Source organism: Bombina bombina, chromosome 1 (genome assembly GCF_027579735.1).
Source record: "Bombina bombina isolate aBomBom1 chromosome 1, aBomBom1.pri, whole genome shotgun sequence".
NCBI lineage: Eukaryota > Metazoa > Chordata > Amphibia > Anura > Bombinatoridae > Bombina > Bombina bombina.
The window spans coordinates 76,289,443-76,306,455 of record NC_069499.1 but is presented as its reverse complement, the minus strand read 5'-3'; the positions used below and the strand labels follow the sequence as shown (position 1 = coordinate 76,306,455).

General features: G+C 38.2%; 1 protein-coding gene across 2 annotated transcripts in view; it reads right to left on the bottom strand.

Moving 5' to 3' along the window:
- Positions 1 to 1,323: 1,323 nt before the first annotated feature.
- Positions 1,324 to 17,013, bottom strand: part of LOC128644855 (cholesterol 24-hydroxylase) — a 49,137-nt gene continuing 33,447 nt past the window's right edge. For both annotated transcript variants that reach the window (XM_053697476.1, XM_053697474.1), the window contains exons 11-15: positions 10,141 to 10,225; positions 8,702 to 8,812; positions 5,260 to 5,348; positions 5,099 to 5,165; positions 1,324 to 3,391 (exon numbers count right to left, since the gene is read on the bottom strand). In XM_053697476.1, the coding sequence (XP_053553451.1) occupies positions 3,233 to 3,391; positions 5,099 to 5,165; positions 5,260 to 5,348; positions 8,702 to 8,812; positions 10,141 to 10,225 (511 nt within the window). In that variant the 3' untranslated portion in view covers positions 1,324 to 3,232. The remainder of the gene's footprint in view (positions 3,392 to 5,098; positions 5,166 to 5,259; positions 5,349 to 8,701; positions 8,813 to 10,140; positions 10,226 to 17,013) is intronic.

Here is a 17,013-nt window from a genome sequence, read left to right as displayed (position 1 = left end):
CTCATTGCATACATTTACTAAATTCTACCGTTTTGATGTATTTGCTTCTTCAGAAGCAGTTTTTGGTAGAAAAGTTCTTCAGGCAGCTTTTTCAGTTTTTGATTTAAGTTTTTTTCTTTCATTTATGAGAATAAACTTATTTTTATGGGTTGTGGATTAATTTTTTCAGCGGAAAATGGCTGTTTTAATTTTTATACCTCCCTCTCTAGTGACTCTTGCGTGGAGTTCCACATCTTGGGTATTGCTATTCCATATGTCACTAGCTCATGGACTCTTGCCAATTACCTGAAAGAAAACATAATTTATGTAAGAACTTACCTGATAAATTAATTTCTTTCATATTTGCAAGAGTCCATGAGGCCCACCCTTTATGGTGGTTATGATTTTTTGTATAAAGCACAATTATTTCCAAATTTCTTTTGTTGATGCTTTCTACTCCTTTCTTTATCACCCCACTGCTTGGCTATTCGTTTAACTGAATTGTGGGTGTGGTGAGGAGTGTATTTATAGGCATTTTGAGGTTTGGGAAACTTTGCCCCTCCTGGTAGGATTGTATATCCCATACGTCACTAGCTCACGGACTCTTGCCAATATGAAAGAAATGAATTTATCAGGTATGTTCTTACATAAATTATGTTTTATGCAATATTCATATTTAATAAAGATTTTAACTATGTATTTACTGAAAATATTTCACATGATCATGTTCTGTACAAAGCAAAATATACCTATATATCATCATGTGTGTGTGTATATATATATATATATATATATATATATATATATATATCTCAAAATATCATTTTATATATATATATATATATATATATATATATATATATATATATATATATATATATATATGAATAAATAAAATATTCTGTTATGTGAAGAACATTGGAATGTGAGCTATTCATATTTTCATGTCAGGTTAGCGCACTTGAGACTATGAGATTGGGTTTGCGCAAGAGTGGGGTGTTTTCTTTCCCACTTTTTTCTCTCCATTGACTTCTATGGGAGAAGACATGAATGCGCGCATGATATTCTAAGTTCGGTTTCTTGCGCTCGTCGGGTTAGCCCGTGAGTGAAAATAGCTAAGCTTACTTCTAGCGCAATTAACGCTCGAGCGGGAGCATTAATTAGCGCTCCACTTGTAATCTGGCCCTAAGTGCTGCGGTTGTAACTATTGCTATTCCTTGTTGCTAGCAAATTGCTTAGATGTGTGGGAGATCATGTATTGTGCACATCAAACAACTACAGGAAAAACCCACTAACAAAACTGTGAAAATGTAGTTAAAGGCTGCTCAACGAATTTCAGACATCTCTGGGTCAAGAAATCTGTTTTATTCTTCTCATTTTATGCAAAATGCTATATTCTGAAATTTCACAAAATATTTTTTTTTATTTAAAATGACTTATTACTATAGAAAAATAGCATATTATTCTCAGTTTCTCCTTAAAGGGACATAAAACAAGTTGGGATAGAGACAAAATAATATAATATGTAATATAAATACTGCAGTGCCTCGTCATTAACCCTTTCTTTTTAGTTTCTGAATGGTAGAGCTCTAACTCCCCACACACATTTCCTTTTATGGCTGTAGCTATAACCACCTTTGTTTTGGTAAAATGCAGAAGTGAATATGGATAATCTGCTGGAGCATGCCTAGAAGCTGTGAACTCAGTTGAAATACAATGCCTGTGTCTAAACACTGAAAAGGGGGGTGGAGTTAGCTGCTCCAGACAGCACAGCTTTGTAACTAATTTTAATTTTTTTAAATTATTTTAAAATACTTGCCAGCAATTTTTAAACAATTTTTTTATGCAAACTATTTTTACTTAATTAGCCCTATTAAGATATGCACAGATCGCAACCTGTTTTATGGCACTTTAATTTAGAAGTTTACTTAATACAGTTATAGAACCAAAAATAATAAAACCCACACACTATTATTTACTTACTAAAATCTTAATAAACGTACATACTTTTGTTTTAGCCCTTATATATAAATAATATTTTAAATCTGTTGATTCTGCACTTTTCAAAAGGATACGATTATATGTCATTGGGGCCTTCTCAGTTTTAATTGAAAATGTATTGCTCCTCGCTAAAAGCCCTATTTATACTATCGGCTAAGATCTCGGCAAATCACAATCCATTCTTGAGAGACTTTAACACTTTTTTTTACTTTTCAAATTCGATACCTCAAGGCACCTGATAAAGCCCCTGGATGGATTTTAGGACAACTTTGCAACTATTCTAACACTAGCTGGAAACATTCTATTACCTTACACATGTGCACAACACTTGGCCATAGGAGACATTTTACAGGTTTATTAACATACATTGTATTGATTCATTAAAGCTATATTCTGCATATCTTATAGGCTGTATGCAGTGGTCAGGGCACACAATTACATATATATATAGGTTCATATACATACATAAATGTGTTGAGTATGTGATATCCTGTACAGCTAAGGGGATCTGTAGGACAAGTCACATTGGAACACCAACATCTACAAATGGGGTGTAGCTATTTATTTTGGTTAATATTTGTTTCTAAGTGACACTTGCACTGTTGTGATAGTCACTAACAGTACTGGCCTCTTCATAACTGGGCTTTCAAACGGGTTTACACAATTGTAATTGAGTTCCAAAGGAAATCCTTCCTCACCACTGCTTAACCATCTGAATGCCAATTGTATGTTGGCATTATAGGCATACTGGCACATCTACTCAATTTCTGTATTGTCACTTTGAATATTTGACACGTTTTGCTCTTTTTTTTTAAACAATATTCATATTTATTGTTTGAAAATGCACCGTTTCTGTTGTCAAATATTTAAAGTGATAACCAGCAAACAATATGGTTAAGTAGTGGTGATAGGCTTCACTGTAACCTTAGGAGGTGAGAAAGGGCTATTGTATCTGTCAGTTTTAGATCATCTCTCTATTTCTATCCTGAAAATAAGTACTTAACACACAAAAAGGCCTTTTGGGGAACTTTTCTATTGAAAAGGTGTTCACGACTGCAGGCTTTTAATGCATCAATTAATTTTGCATTGTGATCACTTGAGAAACTCAACATCCAATTTTTGTGGAAAGCAGCAAAAACCATTTCATAAGGAAGTTGCCAACATACTGTGTTCAATTCCATTGTGTGTTCAGGTTGAGGGGCTAATGCCACTGATATACATGAAACTGAGACAAATGAATGTTTGTATATTTCTATATAGTTCCTTTATTGCTTGTACGAGGCCTCAGTCTGCAGATCACACCATCCATGGGTCTAATTGTTCCTGTATCCAAAAGATTAAAGCTCTGTCCTTCGGCCAGCTGGAAGTCATACCTCTGAAGAAGTTTTGCCATAACAACTTTGGCTTCCATCTGATAAAAGAGAGAGAGAGAGCGGGGAGAAAGAGAAAATTATGAGAGAAAGAGGGCCAGAGAAATAGAAAAAAAGAGTGAGAAACACAAAGAGAAACAGAGAGAGAGAGGGTGAGAGAAACAAAAAGAAAAAAAGAAAGAGGGTGAGAGAAACAAAAAGAAAGAGGGTGAGAGAAACAAAAAGAAAAAAAAAGAAAGAGGGTGAGAGAAACAAAAAGAACAAAAGAAAGAGGGTGAGAGAAACAAAAAGAAAAAAAAGAAAGAGGGTGAGAGAAACAAAAAGAAAAAAAGAAAGAGGGTGAGAGAAACAAAAAGAACAAAAGAAAGAGGGTGAGAGAAACAAAAAGAAAAAAAGAAAGAGGGTGAGAGAAACAAAAAGAAAAAAAGAAAGAGGGTGAGAGAAACAAAAAGAAAAAAAGAAAGAGGGTGAGAGAAACAAAAAGAAAGAGGGTGAGAGAAACGAAAAGAAAAAAAGAAAGAGGGTGAGAGAAACAAAAAGAACAAAAGAAAGAGGGTGAGAGAAACAAAAAGAACAAAAGAAAGAGGGTGGGAGAAACAAAAAGAAAAAAAGAAAGAGGGTGAGAGAAACAAAAAGAAAAAAAGAAAGAGGGTGAGAGAAACAAAAAGAAAAAAAGAAAGAGGGTGAGAGAAACAAAAAGAAAAAAAGAAAGAGGGTGAGAGAAACAAAAAGAAAAAAAGAAAGAGGGTGAGAGAAAGAAAGAGGGTGAGAGAAAGAAAAAGAAAAAAAGAAAGAGGGTGAGAGAAACAGAAAAAAAAGCAAGTGAGAGTGAGTGAGTGAGAGAGAGAGAGAGAGAGAGAGTGAGAGAGAGAGTGAGAGTGAGAGTGAGAGAACAAGAAGGAGAGAAGGAGAGAGAGAGAGAGAGAGAGAGAGAGAGAGAGAGAGAGAGAGAGAACAAGAAGTAGAGAGAAGGAAAGAAATCTACTTCAGTGGAAAATAAATCTACTTCAGTGGAAATATTTGTGAACCCAAGTTTTTATTTGATTTAATAAAGCACATTCACACAAGCACTTTGCAGCATTACAAGAATCCTTAAAGGGACACTAAACCCAACATTTTTCTTTCATGGTTCAGGTAGAGAATACAATTTTAAACATTCCAATTTAGTTCTATTATCTAATTTGCTTCATTCTTTAGATATCCTTTGCTGAAGAAATACCAATCACACGAGGCATCTATGTGCAGCCACCAATCAGCAGCTACTAAGCCTATCTAGATATGCTTTCCAGCAAAGGATATCAAAAGAATGAAGCAAAATAGATAATAGAAGTAAATTAGAAAGTTAATTAAAATTGCATGCTCTTTACAAATCACGAAAGAAAAAAATTGTGTTTCATGTCCCTTTAACAGCTCACTAGACAGTAGGATAACTTGTTTGCTTGTGGTATGATATGCAGCTCTGTAATTGCATCTGTATATGGAGTGTGATTAATAACAACTTATGTCCTTTTTATGTGCACAAAATATTTACATTATTTTGTACTTATGCTTCATACTTGTAGCTTAACAGATATTTCACAACATTAAATTAAATTAAATTGTCTTCAACTAACTATTGGTAATTATTCCTTCTGTAAAGAGCTTTGGGGACCTGTACTAAAACCAAGGTCGCTATTTATTACTTTATTTAAGGTTGTTATTGTGTCACCTTCATCAGCTAACAGTTTCCCAAACTAATATCTTCTCACCTGTGCAAACACTTGTCCAATGCAGGAGCGGGGACCCAGAGAAAATGGGAAATAGGTGTAAAAAGGTCTGTTGTGGGAAAGAAACATACACTTTAGTAAATATAGCTCTCATGCAGCAGCCTCCAGCAAGGGCATTTAGAGTAGGGAATATAAACACTCACTTGGGGGCATCTGGACTGAATCTTTCTGGGTCAAAGGTGAATGGGTCCTTGTAAAACTTCTCCATTCTTCCCATTGTGTATGAGTTAAACTGCAGACCGAGTGATAAGAAGAGGAGAATAACAGTGACATACATTGTATCTTAGCTGCTATATCAATGTTTATCCCCACGTTCTGAAGGGGTTCACTTTCAAAATACTGAACAAATCCATTAAAACAGATCATAAAAATACTACTGATTGTTAAAGAACGAGACTGACCAACTTATTACAAATACTGAATGTTAAAGGACCTTTATATACAGTATAATTGCATAATTAACAAGTGCATAATAAAAAAATAATGCAATAGAACTTACTCTGAATTTTAAATGAGCAGAAGTTTTTGTTCTAACAAATTTCATTTTTGTTGCCAGCCCCTTGCATCATGACAGCCGTCAGCCAATCACAGACTCATACCGTATATGTTTTATCTGTGAACTCTGCTCAGTGTAGCTTGTGCCTCAGAAAGTGTGCATATAAAGAGACTGTGCACACTTGCATGTAAATTGGAAAGTCTTTTAACTGTATGCTCTACCTGAATGAAAGTTTAATTTTGACTTTAGTGTTCCTATAAGCCACTTTCAGCATTTGTTTTTGTAAAAACATTTAAACATTAAAGGGACATGAAACCCAACATTTTTCTTTCATGATACAGATAGAGAATACAATTTTAAACAACATTTCGATTTACTTCTACTATCTAATTTACTTCACTCCTCAGATATCCTTTGTTGAAGAAATAGCAATGAACATAGGTGAGCCAATCACATGAGGAATCTATGTGCAGCCACCAATCAGCAGCTACTGAGCATATTTAGATGTGGTTTTCAACAAAGGATATCAAGATAAGGAATCAAATTAGATAAAAGAAGTCAATTTAAAGTGGTTAAAAATGACATCATGAAAGAAAAAAAGAATTGGGTTTCATGTCCCTTTAAGGGCTAGATTACGAGTGGAGCACTATTTATTGCGCCCGCTCGCACTAACTGCGCTAGAAGTAAGCTTTTTGCGAGCATCAAGTAGCACTCTTGTTACAAGTTGAAAATATAAATGTTTTGCTCGCTTGCTAAGCAGAAGCACGCAAAAAGACAAACTTACAATATCGCACACGTATTTCTCCATAGAATTCAAAGGAGCAAAAAAGGGGGGGAAAACTAGCACTCTTCTCGCACGCAAACCCTATCACATATTCTCAAGTGTGATAACCCGACATGAAAATATGAATATTTCACGTTCCAATGTTCTTCACATAGCAGAATATGTTCTATTTATTCATAAATACATATTTCTATATATATCTGATCATATTTTAGTACAATATCTATCTATATGATTATATATAGGTGTAGATATCGCCGATCCCACGCCTGCAGCTCCTCTGTACTTCGTCGTCAGCAATGGCGAAGTCAGCTCTCTCCAATCACGGCGTCCCCCCAGGAGCGTTCATCTGGTGAGGTCATGCCGCGATTGGAGGAAGCCGGTTTCGTCATTGCTGTGTTAGTACAGCAGGAAGATGCAGGCAGGGCCATTGGAGATCCGGTGTTTCAAGAGAAGAAGGTAAATATTTGTAAAATCCGGTGCAATGTAAACTTTCATGAATGAAAGTGCCCCTGTTTTTAATAGTTTTTTTTTTAAAAACAGGCACTGATTCATGAAAGTTGACATTCACTTTAATCGTTTCCATTTAACTCTAAAAATTGCAGTGTTTCCATGTCTTCAAGAGAGGCTAAAGTGTATTATGTGGAATACAGAACTCTGACACTCCGTCATGCTTAATATGCTTAATAGTGATTAGTAGCTTGTTGATATTTATCATTTACTGGACACAGTAAAAGAGTACGATACACAACAATTAAGAGATTTTTCAAGAGGTGTGTCACAGGAGTGCAAAACAATGCATATTTTTCTAAGAAATCATTTATTTTCTATGCAGTTCTGTTTAAATGCGCTAAAAATGTCTAAATCAATAAAAACATTACTTTAATATACCTTTAATCAAAGACTCCAGTAACCTAAGACAATAAATTATATTTTGTCTTGGTTTTCACATAATCACATTTCATTTACTGTCTTAGAGTTAAAGGGATGTGAAACCCTCAAAAAGATTTTGTGATTCAGAGATATCATACAATTAAAAAAAGCTTCCAGTTTTACTTCTATTATCAAACTTTGCTTTGTTCCCATGGTATTCTTTGTTGAAGAGATACCTAGGGAGATGTCTGCAGAACTATATGGCAGGAAATAGTGGCGCCCTCTAGCGTTCTTGTAAATGGATAACATTCTTGAAAAACGGCTGTCATGTAGGGCTTCACGTCTAGTGGGCAGCATTTATCATTGCACACTACAGCTAGTGTGCAACGCCACTCCCTGATTGCGCGCATGAGCTGTCATTCTCCCCGGTCAGAAAAGTTAATTGAAATATGCCACATAACCCTTGGCGAAGTGAGTTAAGAAACAGCGGTCTGATAACTGCTGCTTCTTAAATCTCAGCTACAGATTTGCTTATGTCTGGCCCCTTGATAAACCTGGCCCATGGTGCTCTAAACACGTGCACTCTTATGAGCTTAGGTCCCTGTTTTTAAACAAAAGATAATAAGAGAATGAAGAAAATTTGATAATAGAAGTAAATTAGAAAGTTGTTTTTCCTGTCTACTTCAGAACCCTGACACTGCTACATGCTACACGGTACAGAAGCTTATTTTTATCTGTCCCTAAATTAAAAAAGGCCCTGAACTGTTAAACAATCCGATGTTTGTTAGAAAAGGAAATTTGTTAGTGCTTGCAGATCGTCTTGATATTATTTACATATTTGTACAACTGATTTTATTAATTGATAAATATTATGAATTGATTTAAGTATTTAAAGAGACAGTACACTTTTTTACATTATTGTGCAGTATGTGCACAATTTAAAGTGTATTCATAAACTCACCTTTTATAGAGCTAATTTCCAATAGATTTTGTCCCCCCGAAAATGTTCCCGATTCCCCTCTTATAGCCTGCCTGTTAGCCACAGCTCTTTATTACTATTATTATTTTTTTATTTGCAAATCAAAACCTGATTGAATGCATAATGCACTTTACTGTAGCGTTTTCCCACACTGGATGAATCAGCCAATAGTTTTATTCAGCACAAGAGTGCACTAAAGTAAAGTAAATGGTGCTATTAATCAGATTGTGAATTGCAAATAGCCCTAATAATAATAATAATAAAAATAAATAAAAAATGCAGCAGGTGACAGACAGGCTATGAAGGGGACAAAATTTATTGAAAATTGAAAGGTTCGGAATACCCTTTTTTGTGCACATATTGCACAATAATGAAAACACAAATATTGTCCCTTTAAGAAAAATATAATTGACAATTAAAATCTCATATTGGTCACAATATTTGCCAACTTACCACTAAGGTAACATCAGGTGGAATCCTTACACCTTCAACGACAATTTCCTTTTTCAGTGCTCGAGATGTGCCAGGTGCTGTGGGGTATAACCGTAAGGTTTCTTTCAGGACCTGTAGAGAGAGTCACACTTCACTGATTAAAATTTGTTATATAAGTTTTGCCTTATTATTAAGTTTTAAAGGGATATTATAGCCAAACATTTTTTTCTATGCCTGCTGCAATCACAGTGAAATCTGTGATTATTCAGAAGCATCATGTGAGTTCAGCACTAAATGACCGTGTGCTCATTAATCTGCATATATACCGGACTTGACCGGTGCATTTTCTGTGTGACCAGCACAATACACCAGATTTAAATATCTATGCTCATTCGTTGGTCTGTTTTTACTTAAGGGGACAGTAAACCCCTTGGGATTTTATTAAAAAAAAGACATTGTTATGTGTAATGAAACAACTTTGCAATATATTTTCATTATTTATTTTGCCCCATATTTATGAAATTAAGCTCTGAAAATTGAACAATTTCTAATTCTCAGAAATTAAAAATACACCCTGATGACGTATCAAGGCTAACACTGCTACATATATTTTGCTAATTGGCTTTAACTGATTACAGCTGCAAGTTAATGTACTTTACACTAACAATATGAGCGCGGCTACCGTTGTTGTCTGCAGTCTCAAGCCCTGATAGGCAGATGCTGGATGGCGCTTTGTTTTGCTATTAAACACATTGCCATAAAAGGGAGGTTAATTTGTTTGAGTCTTGGCAGATATATTATCCTACTGCAACACAACAGAAATTTCTTATAATTACAAGCTGTTTACTGTCCCTTTAATGAAAAAAGACACAATAGGATCTGAACTGCAGACCGAGCAAATACTCAGACGAGCGGATTCTGGTTTTAAAGAAAATTACATTCATTATTAATTTGTTTTTCACAGCTGTATCAGAGATACAGGAGCAGTTAGGCTGAGTAGCATGACCCTTTATATTAAAGGGACAATGAACCTAATTTTTTTCTTTCATGATTCAGATAGAGCATGCAACTTTCTAATTTACTCCAGTTATCAATTTTTTCCATTCTCTTGCTATCTTTATTTGAAAAGCAAGAATGTAAGTTTAGAAGCCGTCCCATGTTTGATTCACAACCTGGATTGTGCTTGCTGATTGGTGGCTAAATGCAATAAACCAATAAACAAGTGCTGTCCAGTGTTCTAAACCAAAAAGTGGCTGGCTCCTTGGCTTAGATGCCTTCTTTTTCAAATAAAGATAGCAAGAGAATTATGAAGAATTGATAATAGGAGTAAATTAGAAAGTTGCTTAATATTGCATGCTCTGTCCGAATCAGGAAAGAAAAAAAAATTGGGTTTAGGATCCCTTTAAGCTAGGTTTCATGCAAGTATGAGATTCCCCTAAAAAACATTTTTATAGGATTACCTGAGACAAATACTGCAGCTTCCCAAGATCCTCATACTCAATGTCTCTCTTAGAACCAATAACTTCATCCACTTCAGCCTGGACCCTGCAATAGATGTGTTTGATTCTGATTTTATGAAAGACATTTCTATGTGTTAATCTACTCATCAACAGTAAGATCGCACCCCTCCCAGGATCCAAAATTCCCTTGTTCAATGCAAAACTCTTTGGCTGTGTAGAGTAAAAGGTTAAAAAAACGTCAGCTAATAAGCTCTCTCATATAATATATATACATTCTAGGTAATGACGTATGGGAACGCTGGTCTGCTAACCGAAATAGGGCATAAAGATGAGACTAGAAAGTAAAGAATGTAGAAAAGTTCTTCCAGTTCACTAGATTTGTGTATTTTTGTTATACCTCATAATATGTGGAGCAAATATTGGAGACTTTGTACAATCAGCCACCCAGAAGAGCTCAGTTACTTTAAAGGGACAGGAAACACAAAACTATATTTTATTATTTAGACAGAGCATACATTTTTAAACAACTTTCCAATGTACGTCAATTAGCAATTTTGCTTTATTATCTTGGTATCCTCACTACTGGGAGCTAGCTGAACACATTGGTAAGCTAATGACAAGAGGCATATATGTGCAGCCACCAATAAGCAGCTAGTTCCCAGCTCCTGAGCCTACCCAAGTATGCTTTCCAACAAATTATATCAAAAGAACAAAGCAAATATCTCTCTAAATCATGAAAGAAAAATGTTGTGTTTCATGTCGCTTAAACCATGGTACTATCATATAATGCAACCTTTGCCACAAGTCAGTTTGTGAAATTTCTGCCCCCGTAAGTGATATTATTGTAAATTAGAAGAATCTAGGAGCAGCAAAGTGGTAAATCATGCAAACACACGTGCAACGCTGTTGAGTGCTGAAGCACATAAAATATCACCTTTTGCACCGCTCACTACAGAGTGCCAAACTGCCTCCGGAAGCAACATCAGCACAAGAACTGTGCATCGCGAGCTTCATGAAATGGGTTTCTATGGCCGAACACCTTAACATGTGCAATGCCAAGCTAGGGCTGGATTAGTATAAAGTTCACCACCACTGGACTCTGGAGCAGTGGAAACGTGTTCTCTGGAGTGATGAATTATGCTTCATTATCTGGCAGTCTGATGGAAGAATCTAATTGTGGCGGATGTCAAGAGAACACTACCTACCGGAATGCATAGTGCCTACTGTAAAGTTTAGTGGGATAATGGTCAGGGGATGTCTTTCAGGGGTAGGTAAGGGTCATCTTTAAGGGACATGAAACTTAAAGGGATACTAAAGCCATTTTTTTTTCTTTCATGATTCAGCTAGAGCATGAGATTTTAAGCACCTTTCTAATTTACTCCTATTATAAATTTTTCTTTGTTCTCATGCTATCTTGATTTGAAAAAGCAGTACTGTAAGCTTTAGAGCCGGACCATTTTTTGTTCAGCACCTGGGTAGCACTTGCTGATTTGTGGCTAAATGTAGCAAACCAATCAGCAAGCTCTACCAAGGTACTGAACTAAAAATGGGCCGGCTCCTGACCTTTTATTACTGCCTTTTCAAATCAAGATAACACGAGAACAAAGAAAAATTGATAATAGGAGTAAATTAGAAAGTTGCTTAAAATTGCATGCTCTATCTGAATCATGAAATAAAAATGTAGGGTTAGTATCCCTTTAAAAGTTTTCTCTTTTATGATTCAGATAGAGCATGCAATTTTAAACAACTTTCCAATGTACTTATATTATTAAATTTGCTTCATTCTCTTGGTGTCATTTGCTCAAGGAGCAGCAATACACTACTGAGAGCTAGATGAACACATCTAGTGAGCCAATTACAAGAGATAGATGCGTGCATGCACCAATCACCAGCTAGCACCCATTAGTGTAGGATATGTACATATTATTTCTTAACAACAGATACCAAGAGAACAGAGTACATTTGAAAAAAAGAAGTGAATTTAAAAGTGCCTTAAAATGACACGCTCTATCAGATGTATGCAAGTTTATTATTGTCTCTCCTATCCCTTTAATGCTACAGGATACAAAGACATTTTAGACAATTGGGTGCTTCTAACTTTGTGGCAAAAGTTTGGGGAAGATCGTTTCTTGTTCCTGCATGACTGCGCCCCTTTGCATGACTGCGCCCCTTTGCACAAAGCGAGGTCCATAAAAACATAATTTATGCTTACCTGATAAATTCCTTTCTTCTGTAGTGTGATCAGTCCACGGGTCATCATTACTTCTGGGATATTACTCCTCCCCAACAGGAAGTGCAAGAGGATTCACCCAGCAGAGCTGCATATAGCTCCTCCCCTCTACGTCACTCCCAGTCATTCGACCAAGGACCAACGAGAAAGGAAAAGCCAAGGGTGAAGTGGTGACTGGAGTATAAATTAAAAAATATTTACCTGCCTTAAAAACAGGGCGGGCCGTGGACTGATCACACTACAGAAGAAAGGAAATTATCAGGTAAGCATAAATTATGTTTTATTCTGTTAAGTGTGATCAGTCCACGGGTCATCATTACTTCTGGGATACCAATACCAAAGCAAAAGTACACGGATGACGGGAGGGATAGGCAGGCTCTTTATACAGAAGGAACCACTGCCTGAAGAACCTTTCTCCCAAAAATAGCCTCCGATGAAGCAAAAGTGTCAAATTTGGAAAATTTGGAAAAAGTATGAAGCGAAGACCAAGTTGCAGCCTTGCAAATCTGTTCAACAGAGGCCTCATTCTTGAAGGCCCAAGTGGAAGCCACAGCTCTAGTAGAATGAGCTGTAATTCTTTCAGGAGGCTGCTGTCCAGCAGTCTCATAAGCTAAACGAATTATGCTACGAAGCCAAAAAGAAAGAGAGGTAGCGGAAGCTTTTTGACCTCTCCTCTGCCCAGAGTAAATGACAAACAGAGAAGACGTTTGTCGAAATTCCTTAGTTGCCTGTAAGTAAAATTTTAGAGCACGGACTACATCCAGGTTGTGCAGTAGACGTTCCTTCTTTGAAGAAGGATTTGGGCATAAAGAAGGAACAACAATCTCTTGATTGATATTCCTGTTAGTAACTACCTTAGGTAAGAACCCAGGTTTAGTACGCAGGACTACCTTATCCGAATGAAAAATCAAATAAGGAGAATCACAATGTAAGGCTGATAATTCAGAGACTCTTCGAGCCGAGGAAATAGCCATTAAAAATAGAACTTTCCAAGATAACAACTTTATATCAATGGAATGAAGGGGTTCAAACGGAACGCCCTGTAAAACATTAAGAACAAGGTTTAAACTCCATGGTGGAGCAACAGTTTTAAACACAGGCTTAATCCTGGCCAAAGCCTGACAAAAAGCCTGGACGTCAGGAACTTCTGACAGACGTTTGTGTAACAGAATGGACAGAGCTGAGATCTGTCCCTTTAATGAACTAGCAGATAAACCCTTTTCTAAACCTTCTTGTAGAAAAGACAATATCCTAGGAATCCTAACCTTACTCCAAGAGTAACCTTTGGATTCACACCAATATAGGTATTTACGCCATATCTTATGGTAAATCTTTCTGGTAACAGGTTTCCTAGCCTGTATTAAGGTATCAATAACTGACTCAGAAAACCCACGTCTTGATAAAATCAAGCGTTCAATTTCCAAGCAGTCAGCTTCAGAGAAGTTAGATTTTGATGTTTGAAGGGACCCTGTATCAGAAGGTCCTGTTTCAGAGGTAGAGACCAAGGTGGACAGGATGACATGTCCACCAGGTCTGCATACCAAGTCCTGCGTGGCCACGCAGGTGCTATTAGAATCACTGATGCTCTCTCTTGTTTGATTCTGGCAATCAATCGAGGAAGCAACGGGAAGGGTGGAAACACGTAAGCCATCCTGAAGTCCCAAGGTGCTGTCAGAGCATCTATCAGGACTGCTCCTGGATCCCTGGATCTGGACCCGTAACGAGGAAGCTTGGCGTTCTGTCGAGACGCCATGAGATCTATCTCTGGTTTGCCCCAACGTCGAAGTATTTGGGCAAAGACCTCCGGATGAAGTTCCCACTCCCCCGGATGAAAAGTCTGACGACTTAAGAAATCCGCCTCCCAGTTCTCCACTCCCGGGATGTGGATTGCTGACAGGTGGCAAGAGTGAGACTCTGCCCAGCGAATTATCTTTGATACTTCCATCATAGCTAGGGAGCTTCTTGTCCCTCCCTGATGGTTGATGTAAGCTACAGTCGTGATGTTGTCCGACTGAAACCTGATGAACCCCCGAGTTGTCAACTGGGGCCAAGCCAGGAGGGCATTGAGAACTGCTCTCAATTCCAGAATGTTTATTGGCAGGAGACTCTCCTCCTGACTCCATTGTCCCTGAGCCTTCAGAGAATTCCAGACGGCACCCCAACCTAGAAGGCTGGCGTCTGTTGTTACAATTGTCCAGTCTGGTCTGCTGAATGGCATCCCCCTGGACAGATGTGGCCGAGAAAGCCACCATAGAAGAGAATTTCTGGTCTCTTGATCCAGATTCAGAGAAGGGGATAAGTCTGAGTAATCCCCATTCCACTGACTTAGCATGCACAGTTGCAGTGGTCTGAGGTGTAAGCGTGCAAAGGGTACTATGTCCATTGCCGCTACCATTAAGCCGATTACCTCCATGCATTGAGCCACTGACAGGTGTTGAATGGAATGAAGGGTGCGGCAAGCACTTTGAAGTCTTGTTAGCCTGTCCTCTGTCAGGTAAATCTTCATTTCTACAGAATCTATAAGAGTCCCCAGGAAGGGAACTCTTGTGAGTGGAACGAGTGAACTTTTCTTTTCGTTCACCTTCCATCCATGTGACCTTAGAAATGCCAGCACTAACTCTGTATGAGACTTGGCAGTTTGAAAGCTTGAAGCTTGTATCAGAATGTCGTCTAGGTATGGAGCTACCGAGATTCCCCGCGGTCTTAGTACCGCCAGAAGAGCACCCAGAACCTTTGTGAAGATTCTTGGAGCTGTAGCCAATCCGAATGGAAGAGCCACAAACTGGTAATGCCTGTCTAGGAAGGCAAACCTTAGGTACCGATAATGATCTTTGTGAATCGGTATGTGAAGGTAAGCATCTTTTAAATCTACAGTGGTCATGTACTGACCTTCTTGGATCATAGGTAAAATTGTCCGAATAGTCTCCATCTTGAACGATGGAACTCTTAGGAATTTGTTTAGGATCTTTAAGTCCAGGATTGGTCTGAAAGTTCCCTCTTTTTTGGGAACCACAAACAGATTTGAGTAAAACCCCTGTCCCTGTTCCGATCGTGGAACTGGATGGATTACTCCCATTAACAAGAGCTTTTGTACGCAGCGTAGAAACGCCTCTTTCTTTGTCTGGATTGTTGACAATCTTGACAGATGAAATCTCTCTCTTGGAGGAGAGTATTTGAAGTCCAGAAGGTATCCCTGAGATATTATCTCTAGCGCCCAGGGATCCTGAACATCTCTTGCCCAAGCCTGGGCGAAGAGAGAAAGTCTGCCCCCCACTAGATCCGATCCCGGATCGGGGGCCCTCAATTCATGCTGTTTTAGGGGCAGCAGCAGGTTTCCTAGTCTGCTTGCCCTTGTTCCAGGACTGGTTAGGTTTCCAGCCTTGTCTGTAGCGAGCAACAGCTCCTTCCTGTTTTGGTGCAGAGGAAGTTGATGCTGCTCCTGCTTTGAAATTACGAAAGGAACGAAAATTAGACTGTCTAGTCTTGGCTTTGGCTTTGTCCTGAGGCAGGGCATGGCCTTTACCTCCTGTAATGTCAGCGATAATCTCTTTCAACCCGGGCCCGAATAAGGTCTGCCCTTTGAAAGGTATATTAAGCAATTTAGACTTAGAAGTAACATCAGCTGACCAGGATTTTAGCCACAGCGCCCTGCGTGCCTGAATGGCGAATCCTGAATTCTTCGCCGTAAGTTTAGTAAGATGTACTACGGCCTCCGAAATGAATTAGCTAGTTTAAGGACTCTAAGCCTGTCCGTAATGTCGTCCAGAGTAGCTGAACCAATGTTCTCTTCCAGAGACTCAATCCAGAATGCCGCTGCAGCCGTGATCGGCGCAATGCATGCAAGGGGTTGCAATATAAAACCTTGTTGAACAAACATTTTCTTAAGGTAACCCTCTAATTTTTTATCCATTGGATCTGAAAAAGCACAGCTATCCTCCACCTTAGGGACCGTTTGCCATAAGTCCCTTGTGGTGGCGTCTATTGGAAACATTTTTCTAAATATCGGAGGGGGTGAGAACGGCACACCGGGTCTATCCCGCTCCTTAGTAACAATTTCAGTAAGTCTCTTAGGTATAGGAAAAACCTCAGTACTCGTCGGTACCGCAAAATATTTATCCAACCTACACATTTTCTCTGGTATTGCAACTGTGTTACAATCATTCAGAGCCGCTAACACCTCCCCTAGTAATACACGGAGGTTTTCCAGTTTAAATTTGGATCAGAACCGTCACCCACAGAATGAAGTTCTCCGTCCTCATGTTCTGCCACCTGTGACGCAGTGTCTGACATGGCCCTAATATTATCAGCGCACTCTGTTCTCACCCCAGAGTGATCACGCTTACCTCTTAGTTCTGGTAATTTAGCCAAAACCTCAGTCATAACAGTAGCCATATCCTGTAATGTGATTTGTAATGGCCGCCCAGATGTACTCGGCGCTACAATATCACGCACCTCCCTCTGAGCGGGAGATGTAGGTACTGACACGTGAGGCGAGTTAGTCGGCATAACTCTCCCCTCGTTGTTTGGTGAAATTTGTTCAATTTGTACAGATTGACTTTTATTTAAAGTAGCATCAATACAGTTAGTACATAAATTTCTATTGGGCTCCACTTTGGCATTGCAACAAATGACACAGGTATCAT